This window comes from Thermobia domestica, chromosome 5 (assembly GCF_964235325.1).
Source record: "Thermobia domestica chromosome 5, izTheDome1.hap1.1, whole genome shotgun sequence".
NCBI lineage: Eukaryota > Metazoa > Arthropoda > Insecta > Zygentoma > Lepismatidae > Thermobia > Thermobia domestica.
This window is the reverse complement of record NC_137458.1, coordinates 282518969-282537170: the sequence shown is the minus strand read 5'-3', so window position 1 is coordinate 282537170 and position 18202 is coordinate 282518969. Positions and strand designations below refer to the sequence as shown.

At 37.5% G+C, this 18202-nt stretch overlaps 1 protein-coding gene across 11 annotated transcripts in view; it reads left to right on the top strand.

The window, feature by feature from the left end:
* Positions 1-18202, top strand: part of LOC145686670 (uncharacterized) — a 165190-nt gene that overhangs the window by 56397 nt on the left and 90591 nt on the right. For 10 of the 11 annotated variants that reach the window (XM_081760180.1, XM_081760170.1, XM_081760172.1 and 7 more), the window contains 5 exons: positions 3859-3945; positions 6615-6752; positions 8733-8882; positions 10114-10194; positions 16276-16413. In XM_081760180.1, the coding sequence (XP_081616306.1) occupies positions 3859-3945; positions 6615-6752; positions 8733-8882; positions 10114-10194; positions 16276-16413 (594 nt within the window). The remainder of the gene's footprint in view (positions 1-3858; positions 3946-6614; positions 6753-8732; positions 8883-10113; positions 10195-16275; positions 16414-18202) is intronic. The other variant, XM_081760174.1, reaches the window with a different exon arrangement.

Below are 18202 nucleotides of genomic sequence, written 5' to 3'. Positions count from 1 at the left end.
GTTTCCTCCCACTTTCTTCATTCCCCCATTTCATTCATTACTCATCATCACCGTCTCCTTTAGCCTAACCGGCATAACCGTGGGACGTAAAACTTAGAGATTTCATTTCATTTTTCAAGTTCTAATCACGTACGTATTGCCTCTATATGTGCTTATAAAGGCGCAAAAGATAAACCGACATGTACTACGTGAACACTAAAATAGTAATATAATATTATTGAAGCAAGCTACAACATTATCCAGTGCGTAATATACCCAGACCAATTTTATTATATTTTCAAGTGTTTCCGTCAATATTTGGCAAAATTTTAAGAATAAAATGTTATTTGCTTCTCCTCAAAAGTTGTGGTTTTAACACATAGCTGTTCTTCGAGGTGCAGCGACGATACGCCTGCGCAATATTTAAGTTTGAAATGTGTCAGTCGGCTCGACGCCATCCTGTACGTTGGACTGTGATTCCTGACTGATTTGTTGTTTAAATAAATGCGAAAACATTGTTAGCTTTTTTGTTGTTGTTAATAATAATAATAATAATAATAATAATAATAATAATAATAATAATAATAATAATAATAATAATTATTATTATTATTATTATTATTATTATTATTATTATTATTATTATTATTATTATTATTATTATTATTATTATTATTATTATTATTATTATTTTGTTTTGCAAGTTTTAAAATCGGTACTCAGTATACTGTACAGTAGATAGATATATGGATTACTTTGAACTGACTTACATTTTTACCATTTTATCACAGATTTATATGCAACTCAATCTGGCTTTGATATCTCGCCATATAGTTATAAACATAACTTTCTTTTATTAATCGATCAAGGTTGATCAGTTTATATCCGAACGATTTGGCAACATTACTGTCACCTTGTACTAGAAAGGTAAAACTTGCGTTGATATCGGTGTGGTGTTTCAGCTTGCAGATGCTGGAATGTCTTATTGGTGCTAACGAAATGTCACGGAAAGTGAACCATTATTGGCAAGGATATTTCATGGCTCTTTTCCACGCACATTTTTCAGACAATCGAATATTAAAAAATGTCGGAAGAAAGGTTTATCTATCAGGATGACTACATCTAAATATATCGTGGCAAGGTGAGCGCAAATGGGACACACGCGGAATCACTTGCCAACAAAAAGGGCCCACAGCGAAAGGGTCGTCTGAGGTGCTTCGTGGAATTCATCGACTAGTAGGCCAAGAGAAACCATCATCCGAACAATACATGGTCCAGTGCCAAAATCTTATCAGCCACGAGTATCAGTATCTTGGTCTGCGGCAGGGTTTGCAAAGTGGGCCCAGCCTGGCGAGTTTTTCGGGTTGGACCCACCTTAAAACCCACCTGGGTTTTTGAGTTTTTTGTTAGTATATTATTGGTACAACTAAGGTGATCACATTAAAAGTGATATTTATCAAGTTTTTTTTTTTTCTTTCTTTACTCTACTTTACTTTACTATCCTTGAGCGAATTAGATGTCTTCCACGTTAAGTTTATAAAAGTACTGAATGCACGGAATGAATAAAAAAAATACTTTAGCTTGAGATAGTTAAACAAGTTAATGTATGAATTATGCTTATAGTCTATTTGAAGTAAATATGCATCCGTGAATAGTGTGCTCGCTGACTTGGCGAAGCCGAGGGATGTTATCCCTCATACGTTTGACGGAGAGCTCCTCCGTGGCTAAGCGGTTAGCGTACGCGCCTGTGGCGCGGGAGGCCTGGGTTCGATTCCCGGCGGGAGCTCATGTGGTTCGGATTCCACGTTAATCAGTAGGTCCACGTCTCATATAGCCTCGCTCCTGAACGGGACGATAAACTCAAAATCAACTCAACTCAACGTTTGACGGATTTAAGGCCATAGGAGCAGGTACTACCAGTAAATACGTAAATACATTAGTAAAACTATTGTATCATTTCTTATGTTTGATGGTAACATAAGTATTCTTCAGTAAAATTTGGTTTTCCAACAACAACAGTTTAGTTTAGTCATTTGTTGCTGTTCTTCAAATAAGCATCCTGTAGAATCAACACCAGCAATAGCGTAAAAATTCTTGTCAAATTTAAGAAGCTTAATGCTCGGAGTTTGGAAGACTACGTAATGCTACTATTTCAAATGCTGAATTCAAACTTCCGTACTAGTGGAAGTTTCGATGTACAGTAAAGAAAGCTGCATTTTAGGAAAAACCCCGTCTTGCAACAACTGCTCGGGAAATTCCCGCAATTGAACGCACAAAATATCGGAAGTGAACTTCAACAATAAAACCATTTATTTTACGCTGGGAAATATTTATTTCATATAAGACATTTTGAAACATCTATTTTATAAAACATGAATTATATCCTTGTTTTAAATTAATATATTTGGTATTCATATTTGACGAACGTCACTGAGGCTCCTGGGACGACTCGATCTACATTTGTTCGTTTGTCTGCCTGTACCACACACACTACACGGTACAAATTTTTGTATTTTAAGTCTAAATTTTCTGGATACAAGCACGAGACATTTTAAATTTATTATATAGAGTTTCTCGACTATCCAATAAAAAATTTCAAAATGGTGGCCATCTTTTTCAAAACAGCAGTAAATAGAAAATTGTTGCTGTAATGATAATCTTGAAATGTAAATCACATTTTAACACCTTTACCCCAAAGACATTGAAATGTTTCGAAAAAAAAATTAAATCCGAAAAACCCACACGGGCCCAAGTGGGTTGGATTTTTTTCCAAAAAGCCCGGTTTTTTCAAACCCTGGCCTGCGGTGCATACATAAGAGCCGGTTCACTACCTCCTCCTGACGAGACAAATTGCCGTACAGTTAGCGAGGTTAAATATATTTTTGGATGAGAGACACATTTATCTTCTGCATAATGAGCCATTCAGGTAATTAAGTATCGTAGTACTTCTGATAAGAGACGTACCGAGTTTTACAGCTAGCACCAAAAAAGCATTCCCCAGGAAATCATTATTGTCACTGGATACGGTTGGGAAGGGAAGGTGGAGATACGTAAGGTTGGGAAAGTAAACGCTGTCTGCTTCTAGGAATTCATCCGTGGTCACGATCTATTGGAAAGCCTTCCCTCGTTTGTGTGGAGTCAACAAGAACTAAGTATGGATCCACACGGACAGAGCGCCAGAATATTCCTTCAGTTTTATCACGATATGAAACAGGAAATAGTAATCCGTTTATTTCCTTTCATGATATTCCTGTAATAAGCCTTGACGCCAGCCCAACGGATTTTTTTTTATTTGATATGAGTTTAGCGTCCCTTTGAGCAGCAAGGCATAATAGAAGTGGAGCTATAGCTCAACGTGAGATCCGAACTACATCAGCTTCACCGGAAATCGAAGCCGAGTCTTCAACGTCAAATGCGTGTACGCTAACCGCTTAGCTATGAGGGAACTCCCTAATGGATTTCTGCACATTTGGACTGCTAAAATAACGTCTACAACATCGCCCTCACTGACCTATGGTATGGAAAACTTGCAGGGAAGAATGCCATGGAATTCCTGTGCGTGTGCTTCAGCGTAGTTTGCTGCAGTGGAAATTGCCATGACGGGCGATAAACCATTATGCTGGCGGTTCGATAGAACACACGTGGTAGCGGCGGCTCGGTTTTTCGTACCATAAGTTAGCTGTGAAAATCTGCCTGACATAGCCCGATTAGCCTTCTGTATGTCTGTTGAACAAATATATAAGATCAGATTTCTGGTGGCGGTTGTTGGTAGTACTGTTAGTATACTTTTCAGTATTTATGTTAACATCTTTGAAAATGAATATATTTATTTTTTAGAAGAAGATGACAGTATTTATTTCCATGTTATGTCTATTACAGGTACGACAAAACGTATATGGGTGCCGGAAGATGAAGAAAAAATTCTCCAGTATTTTTCTCATTATATTGCAGAACAAAGAGGACCAAGTACGTAAGAGTTAAAGAAAATACGATGGGAAATCGAAAAGTCTGTGCCTATTTTTTTTTATTCATTTATTTATTTATTTTTTTTAGAGTAATATATTTTAATACAAAATCGAGATACACGAGCGATGCACCCAAGAATTTTTACAGCAGTTTTATTGGGATGTTTATAATAATCTTCCGTATAGCCCAGATTTTGGCGCCAACCGACTACCAGCTCTTCGGCTACATTAAACAGTGGTTTCATTCCACGCGGTAGATATTTCAAACCTTGTAAGATGTTATGACAAGTGCCTCAATTTGAAATAGCAAATATATCAAAAAGTAATGTGATGTTATAATTTTCAAATGTGCATAATATAAGTTCTATATCTGTGTTAATGTGTTATTCCAACCAGACAGTTATTATTATTATTATTATTATTATTATTATTATTGCCCTCAAAACAATTTTGGGTATTTTTTATATGTACTTCTATTTTATTATATATTCGTGAACTTTATTAACGAAAACAATATACAGGGTGAGGCAAAAGTCTGGATACACCCCTATAAAAGTCGAACGGTGTGAGGAATAATAATATCGTTTAGTATGGGGTGTCCATAAGTGGGGGCACAACTTATAGGAGCTATTGCTATCTTGAAACACGCCATCTTGGATTTAGGTTGCGTTTTCCAAATGGGAAGGGAGTCATGTTCATATCATTTTACACTGCCTTTTTGTGAGGAATACAGTTCAGTCCGTTTTGTGATTTCTTTATTCATGTAGGAGTTATGAAGTGTTACAGTTTAAAATTGCAAGGAGGTGATCAACTTTCTTTATCTTTGCAGATGATTCACAATGACACACAGAAGGAACGCATTGAAATTGTGTTAATGAGTGCTGGACAGAGTACCAGAGTGATTGCTGCTAACTCCAGTGCCCGGCATCCTGAGAGAAATGACATTTCACATATGACATTCCACATTTCCAAGTTATTAGACAAATTTCGTGCAACAGGTTCTGTGGCAGATAAGCCATGCAGTGGACGTCCAAGAACAGCCACCGACGGGGAGACTGCAACAGCAATTGTGGCATCGGTTGTAAAAAGTGCACATTGCAGTGCGCGCCGGTTATCAGCAATGTCTGGGTCAGCTTTCAATCCTGTATATGTTGCACCACACCAATGGCGCCGTACAAGTTGCAGTTGCAACACCATCTCTCGGAGAATGATCCTGATCGGCGGTTACAGTTTGCAGAATGGGCTCTGAATCAGTGCGACAGGAATCCAAACTTCTTGTTCAGTGACGAAGCCAACTTTTATGTGCAAGGTGAGGTAAAACAGAATCACCATTGCCGGTCAGATGCAAACCTTTCGTGCGTGGATCCCTGTAAAAGTGCTGGTAGTTGAAAAGTGATGGTTTGGTATGGAATTTGGGACACAAGAATCGTGGGTCCGGTGTTTATTGATAGAACCTCGAATGGGGAGAAGTATCTTAACATGTTCCGTGATATGTGTTCTCAACGTTGTTGAATCCGCAGGTTCATTTCACAACCTTCTTCCAACAGGACGGTGCACCTCTCCACTATGCTACTGAGGTCAGACAGTTTCTGGATGAACATTTCCAGGTCACTAGATAGGTAGGAGGGGTCCTATGGATTGGCCACCACGGTCACCTGATTTCACACCTCTTGACTTTTATCTGTGGGGTCATTTGAAATCAATTATGTATGAGGTAAAAATCAACAATGTAGCCCATCACTGCTGGTGTATTGAGGAGACGTGTGCATCTGTTGACCCACAGACCCTGCGACGTGTGCAGCAGGACTGGCAACAAAAGACTCCGATTGTGTACCAAGCGTAATTGAAGTTATATTGAGCATATGCTGTAATGCCAACTCTGACAAGTCATAACTCCTACACAAATACAGATAATCGCAAAACGAATTGCACAGGAGTATTCCTCAGAAAAAGGCAGTGTAAAATGATAAGCGACATGACCTCCTCACTTGAAAAACGTAACTCAAACCCAAGATGGCGGATTTCAAGACGGCCGCCGCTGACGGCATAGCTCCTATAAGTTGCGCCCCATCCGTAGACACCCCATACCAAACGATATTATGTTCCCTCACACCGTTCGACCTTTATAGGGGTGTATCTAGACTTTGCCTCACCCTGTATTTAACCATTTTGTTCAGGTGTGAACTTCAAAGAACTTTATTATGGTCAATTAATAGCGAAGAGGATTCAAATTGTGTGAACCAGTTTCCTATCCTGCCCATAACAGGATTCCCAATCTGAGGAATGAAAAGAAGAAAAGGGTTACTTCTAAAGAGTTGTATTAGAAACAGACTGGCACATTTACATTTAACTTCTGAGAATCAGTGGATTCCAGTTCGAACCAGGTTGTAAGAAATTTCAGTCATTAATAGGGCTTACTAACCCAAGAATTTTGTAAGCTGTGCCAATGTTGCAATATTGGCTCACTTAAGGTTTTATTTATTTATTTATTCTTTCTTCGACCTTCTCCTTTAAGTTTCCTCATCACTGGTGTAAAAAATGGATGAAATTCCTTTTTCGTACCACTTAAAAATAAATAAACTCGATAATTGCTTTTGTAGTGTTAAATAACTCATTTCAGAAGTTTTTGGTATTCTTGTTAGTAGTAGGAAGTTATCCTTTCATTTCTAGGGCGAAAGGCAATAGAAGAATTCCAGAGGAAAACTAAACTTACAAAACACTATGAATGGAAGCAAATAAGAGGCAAAGTTTTTAATACAATCCAAGACAGAAGATGGAAAAGCGAAACATATTCCTTTAAGTTGAAGAGTAAGTATTCAAACGTAAAATGGGTCCATAAATTGGAGTAGTAACATAGTTTCACCAAAATCAATAGCTCGAGCATTGCAATAACCCACCAGTTTCAGTCGTCTGTTGTTTCGAAATGAAATCCGAACGGAATCCTTGCCGAAACAGTTCACAGTTTAGAAGGCGAAGCATGCCCGTTTTGCAATTTTTCAGTGTGAGATTGCAGCACGTTTAAAAAATGTTTATAATTGTTTAAACTTCGAACTGCAATACAACCTTCCGAAAATCGTACAGAAGCCTTCTGAGATGGTTTTCGCACGATACTTATGAAGTCAAGTCTGTATAGGAATACCAGGTTATAGTAACAAAATTTTACTGCTTAGCAGTGGTGGGCAAACGATGGCCCCGTTGTCCAGATGCTACCTTCGGAAAGATTCTATCTAGACCGCGACATGATTCTTAATCAGACGAATTTAACTTTATTTCTGAGATTCAGTGCATCTCAGTTCGAACCAGATCGTGAGAAACTTTTAAAAATACATTCACAGTTTCTTTCATCACATTCCCCTCAATAACCTTTTAATCATTAATAGGTTCTAGCATTACAAAAATTTTGCAAAATGCACTAATATGTTTTCAACAAATTACATTGGCCCGTCTAAACTTCTTTCTTTTTTCTTTGGCACTCCTAAAAAAGTTCGCTCACCGCTGACTTAGCAAATCAAATACATCTGCATCTTTCAGGAACAAATGCAGTGAAGTATGGATCCCTGAACGGAGGGACTTGCAAATTCTTCGTATCATTGATAAATTCCTGTTAAAGTTAGTTAAAAAGGCAAGCAGTGTTTAAAGGATGTAATATATAGTGTAAAAAAAAAATGTATGTAATTAGGAGAACACTATATTTGCTGATCGAGTTAATGATGGTAGTGTGAACTTTTCTGAAAGAAAGTTTTAAATAATGTGTATTGTAATATGAGCAAGAGAGCTCTCTGACCTATTGGGTTTAATACGTAATAGGTATATAGTGATCAGAATCAAATTCTAGGCTCGGAACCGTTTAGGTTGTGATTACGGATACATACTACTATATTTAACTTTACGTGCGCATACTCTACTGTTCTGAATGTGTAATCCATTTATCTTTTTGCCGATGACACGCAACCATATGGCATTGCTTTTGCGGTTGCACTGATGAGTGCTATGCAACTGGAGCAAGAACAGTCATCTTGATTCGACGCGTGCTAATGAATATCCAAGTGGTCTTTTTCGGTGCAACACTATTCACTTTAAACGTTGCAGAATTTAAAATTCTTTCCAACGAAAATTGTAGGATCATTCTATAATGTATCAATATATTGACAACGCTCCAGGAAATAGATAAGTAGTTTTCTAGCCGTCGATGTCGAAACATACTCACAACACTCCCATAAGTGGCCTGGGACATATGTGTTAGGTACCACCTCGGCATTTGCCTTGTGGGAATGAGGAAAACCTCATTCAGGATTGCTGGCCTGAAAAATCTTCGTACACTTTTTCGACCGAGTGCCCCACCGGGAATTGAACCCGCGACCGTTCGCACTGAAGGCCGTTTGAGTTTTATTATATTAGTATAAATAACGAAGAACTCAATTAATTAATGACCATTCGTGACGTAGACAGTAAGGTGTCCACATATCAACCGGAAGGCCTGAATCCGAATTCGGCTCAGGGGTCGACTTAGCATCATGAAATGGATACCCCGGCGTGGAAAATCAATTGAGTGTAGTACTAATCACATCACTGAACATCCCAAGAGCATGGTAGTGTACAAACTTTCATTTCTCACTGCTCGAGGGCCACATTCGACTATCTCAAATTTGAGACTATCTCGACATTCTTTTTTTTTTTTAAATACTAACGACTACTTTTCTTTATATTCCTTGTAACTTCAGATGCTTTCAACCTCAATACTTGTGATTAAAACCCTTTGTAACTTCTTATTTTTTTTTTATTTCTCAGAACCTATCGCTAGAAATAGTATCAGCTCCCCTTCAGCAGTAACATCGCTGCAACAATCCAATGAAGCACAAGGGAAAGCAACTTCCTGGACTGAACCGAATTCACAGAGCGAGAAGAGGTCGAGGAAACCATCGTCGACCCAAGGAGCAGGTAATTCTATTAATTACTTCATTAGCAAAAAAAAAGAAATGGCAGCGGAACAATTAAATTTGCAGTGTTTAACTAAGACAAACTGCTACTAAATAAAATGTGAGAAGGTACTTAGAGATGTGATGTTCAATTTGTATCTAGTGAAATAATGTATCAGTTGTGAAGTTTTGAATGAAAAGCATTTAACCGAACTATCGTAATTTCAAGCAGTACAGATTGATTTGATTTTGAATTAAGCATCCCGTTCACCAGCGGGGCTATATGAGACGTGAACCTACAGTTTTAACGTGGGATCCGAACCACTTTACAGATATATATTTCAAAAACAACGAATCGTAGATGAAAACGTATCGTCACCTGTACAAAAGTGGAGGTAGTAAAAGATTACGCTTTGAATTGTCCAATATTAGTCCCTTCACATACGCGAAGACATGGTCGTAACTTAAGATTCTCATTAGACTTATTATATTTATCACCGTATGTAGTATAATTGTGGATTTTTTAAAAATCGTTTATCAAACTTTAAAATCAGTACTTTACACTGACATATTAAAATACTATCTTATCATTTGAATTGTTAGAAACTTAAGTACTTCTATGTCTCGGCATCTAGTTTCAAAGATGTTTTATTTTCCATAAGTAGAAGCTTTGCTTTGTATATACTTAAACACAAACAAACTATTTGCTGAGCAAAACAATATATTCACATAAAAAACTACATACGTGTTACTGTTTCGCCAACTAACATTTTGGCTTCGTCAGACACTGTCATATTGTTTTGCTCAGCAAATAGTTTGTTTGTGTTTAAGATGTTTTATATTCTTAATAAATTATTTCGAACCAAACATCTTTAATTTTGCTTTTTTTTTTAAAGTTGTTGTTATAGTGCGTCCAGTAAGAGAACGTCTCTGACAGCTCGCAGTGACATTGCCACTACTCGCGTGTCAAGGTTTTTTTCGGTGCAACTGTAGTGGCAATTTAATTAATGGTATAAGACAGAGTGATCGTGTTTGGTCACACTGGTATCAAAGTAGGGGCTGCAATGTCCCACCGCATGTGGTAAGAAACGTCAGAGACCATCTCTTATTGGCCGCGCTTATAGTATCATTATTGCATGTTCAATCTTTTCGTTAAGACCTTGGAAAGTAGTAAAGTTCAACGAAATGAAAAATGTGTTTAGTTCTGAGAAGATGAGACGTAATTTTCGGCTTCCATGTTATTTGTATTACAGGAAAACGTGTATGGGCTTTAGAAGATGAAGAAAAGTTTCGCCAATATTTCTCCCGTTACATTGCAGGAGAGAGACTACCAAGTATGTAAAAGTTGAAATATATTTCTGCTTTATAATTTTAATTTACAAATATCCTAACTTCTCTGTATTTATTCTTTCCTGCGTCTTGTGATATAGGTATAGTAAAAAGAAGAAAGTAAATAGGTTGAATGTAATATTTTCAACTAGGACCTCTCTGAAATGAAACTATATTTTACTTATTATTCTCCAGGAAACGCGGTATCCGTCTAAATTAGAACTGTAGAATCTCATTGAACAAAATCTAAGCAGATCAGAGTAGTAATCTGAATATCAGATCCTAGAAAATTATATCACTGATATTTGATGTCTTTAACTGTCATAGGTCAGTGTTAAATCGATGGAAGTTTTAAGAGAATGTCCTAGGTTCATGTAGAAAATTCAATACGCTAGCACGAACTGTGAGGTGTTCGTATCAGTATATAAAAAGTGTCCCGGAAGGAAATCACGTCCCTTTGGGAGGTGATAGAGGAAGTCATTCTAAGCAAAAAAAAGTACCTATGATCGTGGGTCCGACGTCTCACAAAAGGAACAGATGAACATCCTTGATCGATATTGGAACACCAACGGAAATTAAGTGGTCACCAGATACTTCATTTTTCTACGATTTGTTCCTTGCCTTTAAAGAAGGTACAAAAAGCATCATTCGGATATCTATAAACGGATCTGTAGTTAATTGGATATCCTTTGATATGTGAAAGAATATTTGTCAAGCAATGATCCCAAAGGTAAAATAACACTTAAAATTGTCTGTATGCAAGCTTTAAAACTGTTCAGTCATGTTTGAAAGAGCTTTTGCTAGAAACTAAATTAGATTTATTCCAAACTATTGCCGCTGACACTCAACCATTTCAGTTAGACTCACCGATATATTGTGGAATGTTTGGGCTCCTGAAAGCCCTCATGTTCGTGTTTGCAAAGATCTGATCTTGAGAGATGCAGCGACTTCTGAAGACCTTGTGAAAATTGTCTAGATGATGGTAGTAAGAATCTGTGTTCAGCAAAGTCAGCTGACTCTGGCAGCTTTAATGTCAGAGAAGTTATCTATATTTAATATTCTGCGTTTGCGTAAGGACTGTTTACATATTTTGGCATGTATGTGCAAGAATATTCCTTGTAAGTCATCTGTCGTTAGCATCTCTTTCCCCATACAGTCTTAGACAAGAAACTTGGTAATTAAGTCTAGGAGGCTCAGGTGGACAGGTCATGTAGCCAGAATAGGAGCTTTCAAAATTTTAATTTGAAACCCAATCAGGAAAAGACCATTAGGAAGACTTAGGCCCAAATGTGAGAACTCTATTAAGATGGATTTCGCAGAAAGTAGAAACTGGATTCGTAAGCCAAGGACAAAAATCATTGGAGAGCTTTTATGAATACGGCATTGAACCTTCGAGTTCCATAGGCCATAATAAAGTTAGTTATTTATAGAGAATGTTTGGAAACAACAGAAAACTTCGGGAAATGAATCCTTACACGAAAACCTGAAAAGAAAAAAATATTCATAGACCAACATAGGTGAAGAAATGCATCATTTCGAAGCTATAGCCTGACGAAAATTGGTCGGAACGATATACACAGTGAAAAGGATCATACCTCTAGAACCAAATGTTGGACGAAAGTCAGATAAAAGAACATAGGGATTATTTTGAGCCTAGATTCCATTAATATTAAATATATATATGAATATGTACCCATTTTTAATTGCTAATCTGTTTTTCATTTCTACAATGCATTATGAATTTCTTATTTTGGTTAAAGCCTAAAGTTGCCGCCACTTCTGTTCCTTATCCATTTGTACAATAATGGAATCTAGACCCGAAATAATCCTTATGTTCTTTTACTCAATCTTGATCTGAGGGGGACGCGGTGGCTCAGTGGTAGAGCGTTCACCTCTGGTGCTTGGGGTCCCGGGTTCGATCCCAGGCCCCGCCAAGTGAACTTTGTGGTGGACAAACACCGTGCTCGTGGGTTTTCTCGGGGTTCTCCCGTTTCCTCCCACTTTCTTCGTTCCACCATTTCACTCATCTCTCATACTCACCGTCTCTTTTAGCCTAACCGGCATAACCGTGGGACGTAAAACTCAAAGATTTCATTTCATTTTTTTTCAATCTTGATCTGAGATTTCGTTCTCGAGTTATGTTATTTATGTAGTCATTTCGACCAAATTTCGTCGGGGTGTAGCTCCGAAATGACGCTTTTGTACATCTATGTTGGTCTATATACAACTCATGTTTTCTTATCAGGTCTCATTTCCTGAAGTTTTTTGGTGTTCTTTCCGAAAACCTTGTATAATGGGGTAATCCAAGTTTTAACAATTAGTAGCCACAAGACTAATAGTTATTTAAAGTACAATATTTAATATTATAATGCATTTTCTTAAGTTTGACAAACAACTTGTCGTTCTTTCGAAAATCTGTTCGGTATGCACAGACATGTTCTTATGCATTTGAGTGAAACCAAAATAAATATTTTCTCAAACGTAGTAAAGAAAATAAACTTATTAGTTGTCTACTTTCATCTGTTCTATATCCAAAAGGATCGCGGAATAAATTAAAATGAAATATAAATCTTTTTATACATGGGTTAATTTACTCTAAATAGTAGGTATTATCTATTTACTGAAAGGTTGCTTCTGACAGTTGGGTAGAGCACGTGGAGTATTGGAGGCGCTGTTGCCAGAGGCTCCGCAACAGAGACAGCAGCTCTGGCGATAAACTTCAGACCTTTAACAAGTCGTAACAGGAACGTATGATTACCAAACAACAACAATAATAGTACTTGGAATATTGATATTCTACAAGAAAAATAAGGAATATATTAATGAACTGTTTTTACCTTGAGTGTACACAGACTTCGAAACTTAAGCAGCCTCAATAATTTTTATTCGTCTAATGGAGAGACTCCGCAGTCTTCTAATATTGAATCGGTTTTCATTTGACATCCTTAAAAAAAGTAAAATTAATAAAATAAAATCCTACCAAAATGTATTTTCATTAAACTTCTGTCTTTAAACTTTTACAAAGGTAGGCTAATTACTCAAAACCTTTCCTAAAATATAATAGGTTACTGCTTCCGTATATTTCAAATACAAATTCTCGTGCTAACAGGCAACTAAAATATTTTGTTTTTCTTTCTTTAGAATAACTGGAAAGTTGGCATCAGGACAGAAAATTATCAAGAGCAAATGATTTACTGGACTTGGTTTCATGTTATACTTAAAAAAAAAAAAAAAAAAAAAAAAAAAAAAAAAAAAAAAAAAAAAAAAAAAAAACTAATCAACTATTTTATTTAATCACTCTCGTTATTGTCTTTCGCGCACAGGCCCATAGCCAAACAAAATCTTGACGTTTGAAGGGGAATGGTCTTGCCCACGAGATGAGACGAGAAATATGATTTTTCTCGTGTCGTCTCGTAAACATTATAGAAATCTCGTCTCGTATCGATTTCGCATAATTTTTTCTCGCCTCGATTCACGAAGAAGCTTTTCTCATCTCGTTTCCGTAAATTTTTTATTTAAGTTTATGCTCTGATATGTTTCTCCATTTCACCTAGAAGTCATGAAAATTCTTCAGAGGGGTTACGAAGGGTCTTGTATATCAACATTCAAACTATATTTATTATTGGAGTATATTATATAATGACTTGAATGTCTTTAAACGTGGTAAATTCTCTTCATTGTATTCGTATAATCACTTTATCAATTTATAGTTTTTATATTGTGAATCATGAAATACTAGAAACAGTGTTTCAGATATAATAATTAAGTGAGACTCATGGAATTTCCTGTCTTGTCTCGAAACCAAGACGGTAAATTTCTCGTTTGGTTAGTAACATTAAATAGGAAGGGATAAGGAAGAAAGTTCGAAGTAGCCTGATTGAACAATATTATTAAGATGTTTTCCGTACTAAGAGGAATAAGAAAAATTTTGGAAGACAAGCCCCTACACTTCTCATGGCTACAGGTCTGTTCGCACACAAATGGCTGTTTCTATTAAACCATGGCAAACAAAAGCCAAATGAATTTATTCAGCTATTGTTAAAAAAAAAAAAAAAAAGTACTACAGTATCGAAAAAGTAAAATTCTTACCGTTTGGATAGAGGTGATACTAAATCATCGTTACTGTCTGAATCAGTGGACTCCTGCTACTATCTTCGCCTAAGTTTATGACCAACTCTTGGACGCGTTCCTCCAGTATTCCCTCAAGTTGACGTGCATCATTAATTAACGATATCAGCCCATTTCTGTGGAGTAACGTTCTGAATTGCTTCCCTAATTAAAACTTCAACATCTGTCAGTTTAAATGTTGAATTTTTGCTCGCAATGTATTTCTTAATTTGAACCCATATTAATTCAATCACATTAAATTGACAATGATACGGGGGCAGCCGAACTACTTTGTGCCCATGCCTTCGTGCTATTTCGTCTACCTCGTATTTGTGGAATCCGGGTTTCATATAATTTACTAATTCCAGTAGTTCGGCTTTGTACAGACTATCAGATAACCCCTGCACATTTTTATTTTTAAGCCAGGCCAGAAGTTCAGATTTTGTGCTTTTAGATGTAGGGGCTCTTTCCCAAACGACAGAATGAGAAGGAGCATTGTCCATCACTATAATCGAATTTGCTTTTATATTTGGTAGCAATGCATTCTGGAACCAGTCTTTGAATTTATCACCTGTCATTTCCTCGTGGTAATCTGTCGTCTTACGTGATCTAAACAGAAGAAGACTGTTCGGTGTGAAGCCCTCACACGTACCTGCATGTAACAAAATCAATCCAATTGGGACAGGCATTGTACTCTTTGGTGTTGAATCAGTCCAGCATTTGCTATTTGAGTGGTTAGCATTGACCCATGTTTCGTCAAGCCATACTATTTTCTCGGGTTCAACATTTGCCATTTCCCTCAAAAAACGACAACACATAACTACTATATCCTTCCTCTCTAATAAAATCTTCCTTCCTGAAAATGTCTTGTATCGAAACCCCATCTTTTTAAGTAATTTCCACAGAGTTGACTTCCCACCCGTAAATAAACTTATCTTTCCTCAATGATTCAAGGAGAGAATTTAAAGTGGGATACTTCTTCTGTTCGTAATATCTGTATACTAGACGTCGAATTGCATCTTCCGTGAAATCATCTACGGTTGACTTTGGACTTGCTCTTGATCTCTTTTTCCCAGGTATTGTAAGGGATACCGAAGGTTTATCGTTAGTGCCCCCGCATTTCTCTGCAGTTACGCGTATAACAGTTCGTTCACTGATTTTCAAACAATTGGAAGTGCATTTAAGTACCTGTTTTACGGGGAAAAGGGGTCCTTTATTATTTTTTTCGTCTTCGAAGTAGCACCGAGCGTTATATATCATTTCCCGTGACTGACTTCTATATGTTGACCACGTTTGTTTTTCATTATTGTTTCAGCATTTTCAGTAGTCATATTTATTTTGTAATCACAGCACACACTATTCACAAACAAAAATGATTATTAATTTGAAAAGAACACTGCACACAAACAGAGAAACTAACCAAAAGAAACTATTTAAACGCACACTAAAACAACTATTCCACAGAAGATTTAACTCTCAACTACCGGCGCGGTCAGTGACCTTCGTTGCCTAGCAACGGCGTGAAAGAATACTGCTGCGATTGGTGAACAATCCTCCCTCTCGTTTTGTTTACAACATGTGCAGCTATCTGTCAGAAGCCACCTTTCAGCAAATCGAGAATAGAAATCTCGTGGACTGTAATGATTACAAGTCAGTTACAAGTATTTGCGTATTCTCAGTAGAATCAGTGGTTAACATCACTGTATTTCTTATGAATAACATTTCGATCATCAAAAAATTCAAAAAGCATTATTTCCTAAACTTCTTAATGCATAACACTTGGGATACAAATTCGTGTAATCTGTGGTTACCAAACGAACTAGAATCTGTCATTCACAGTCGTTTAGAAAATGTGTGGAATTTCTCTTTCGTTCAAGGAAAATAAAAAAATCAGTTAAGTTCCTTGCCGTGTTAAGCCATTTTTGGAAGTTTTATTTTTATTTCTTGTTGATATTAGGAAATGTTCTTTTCCTTTCTAGCCAGGAAAGTAATTGAAGAATTTCAGAGAAGAATCAAACTTACAAGAAACTATGAAGTCGAGCAAATAAGGAACAAAATTACTAACATAATCCGAAATAGAAGAAAGGAACTTCAGAAAAATCACACGAAACTGCAGAGTAAGTATTTAAACATGAAATGGATCAATAAATTGGGCTCGTGACGAAATACCCCTAAATTTTTAAATTTTTCTAGTTTGAGAGTTTATGCAAGTGATATATAGACTTACAAGGCTCCGCGAGTAGATCATTTTTCATTTGTGCGCAGCTGTGAAATTGTAGGCATCATTTTCAATAAAAGGTGCAGTGTATAGAATCGTTTTAAACTTTCAATTGCAATATAGCTTCCCAAAAATCTTTCAGAGATCATTATTGCCAGTATTGCCATGATTTTATTGACTAAAGTCTGTAGAGGTATACTAGTTTACACATAACAGATTTGCACAGCTTAACAAATCAGAGGCATTTGTAGCTTCCAGGAAGAAGCACACCGCATTGTGCAGCCTTAAATAGAGTGCCAGCCAATTTGCAGCGTTAAATCCGGAAGAATGATACCTCTGTTGTTCACCAACACGTTCTTGCGTGTGACCATATTTGACTTTCAAAGCAATGTAAGCTTTTTTTTCACGGACGCAAGGTTTTTTTCAATTTGAAACTTTGGGCTCACTTTCAAAGTCTTGCTTGATCTACTCATACTTACGTGTCCAGGCAGGATGGAACTATACTATCCCTATCCGTGACCCGAATGCCTTTTAAGATATTGGATTCTTTCTTCACAAAGCCACTTTACTACTTCTAAAACTACAGAGGTTGTTCAGCCTACGTTTGGCCGATTTCGTTCCTTCTCCTCCCGCGCAGAATGGACTCACCCGACCTGGCTCGTGGCGTCCTGCAGTGTTGTGCAGTGGCTTCCTGGGAACGGAGTTGTTTTTCCGCGCGGACGACAATAACGCACAAAACAGGACTATTGTTGTGAGTGTTGTGTTAAATTTGTTTCCAAGTGTGTGAGTCTCCGCTCTATGACCAAAATGCCGCCCAAACTAAGCCGGTTTTGGGAAGGCTATGTTGCAACTCTTTATGACGCCCACTTTAGTGTTTCTGTCATTAGAAAACTGTGCAAGAAGAATGGTTGCAACATCAATTTAAGTGGAATAAAACATGTTATTAAAAAGTACAAGGGCAACGAAGCTTCACCATTTGGATCACCAACGAAGTTGCCTAGGAAGCGGGAATGCACCAAGGCCACCTCCACTATGCAGAGGAAACTTCGCAAAATGGCAATGCAAGAAAATCCGCCAACACGAAGGTGTATGGCTAATCGTCTTGACGTGTCTTTGGGGACTGTGAGCCGGACGTTACACCATCAACTCAAACTGGAAAAGGTCATGAAAGCTCGCGGCCATCTTCTCACGGATGCCCACCAAAAGGAACGAAAGTGTAACGCCCGGAAGCTGTACGAACGGCATCTGGCAAAACAAAGGTGAATGTACGTCGTAACGCTCGATGAAGAATGGATTTACCTTTCCGACTGCGGCAAACCGAGAGCCATCATGTACCGAGAAAAAGGCGCCAAGAACTTCAGAAGGTCCTTCCCAAAAGGGTTCATGGTCGTTACTGGCTACTGTTACCGAGGTAAACTGAAGATTCGTAGGGTGGCGAAGAACTGCAAAATAAATTCGCAGTATTTTCAGGAGCAGATCATGCGGCCAATCTACGAGCATAAGATTCCAACAGTGTACAGAAATGACGCCAATCTGGTGCGCATTCACATGGACAAGGCCTCATCACATACCTCACGATCGTCCCTCGCATTCTACAGGGAGATGGAGGAGGCAAGTGGTATACAGGTGATACCTTTCAATGAGGTAGCTGTTAAATTTCCAGATGCAAGTCCTATGGACTATTGTGG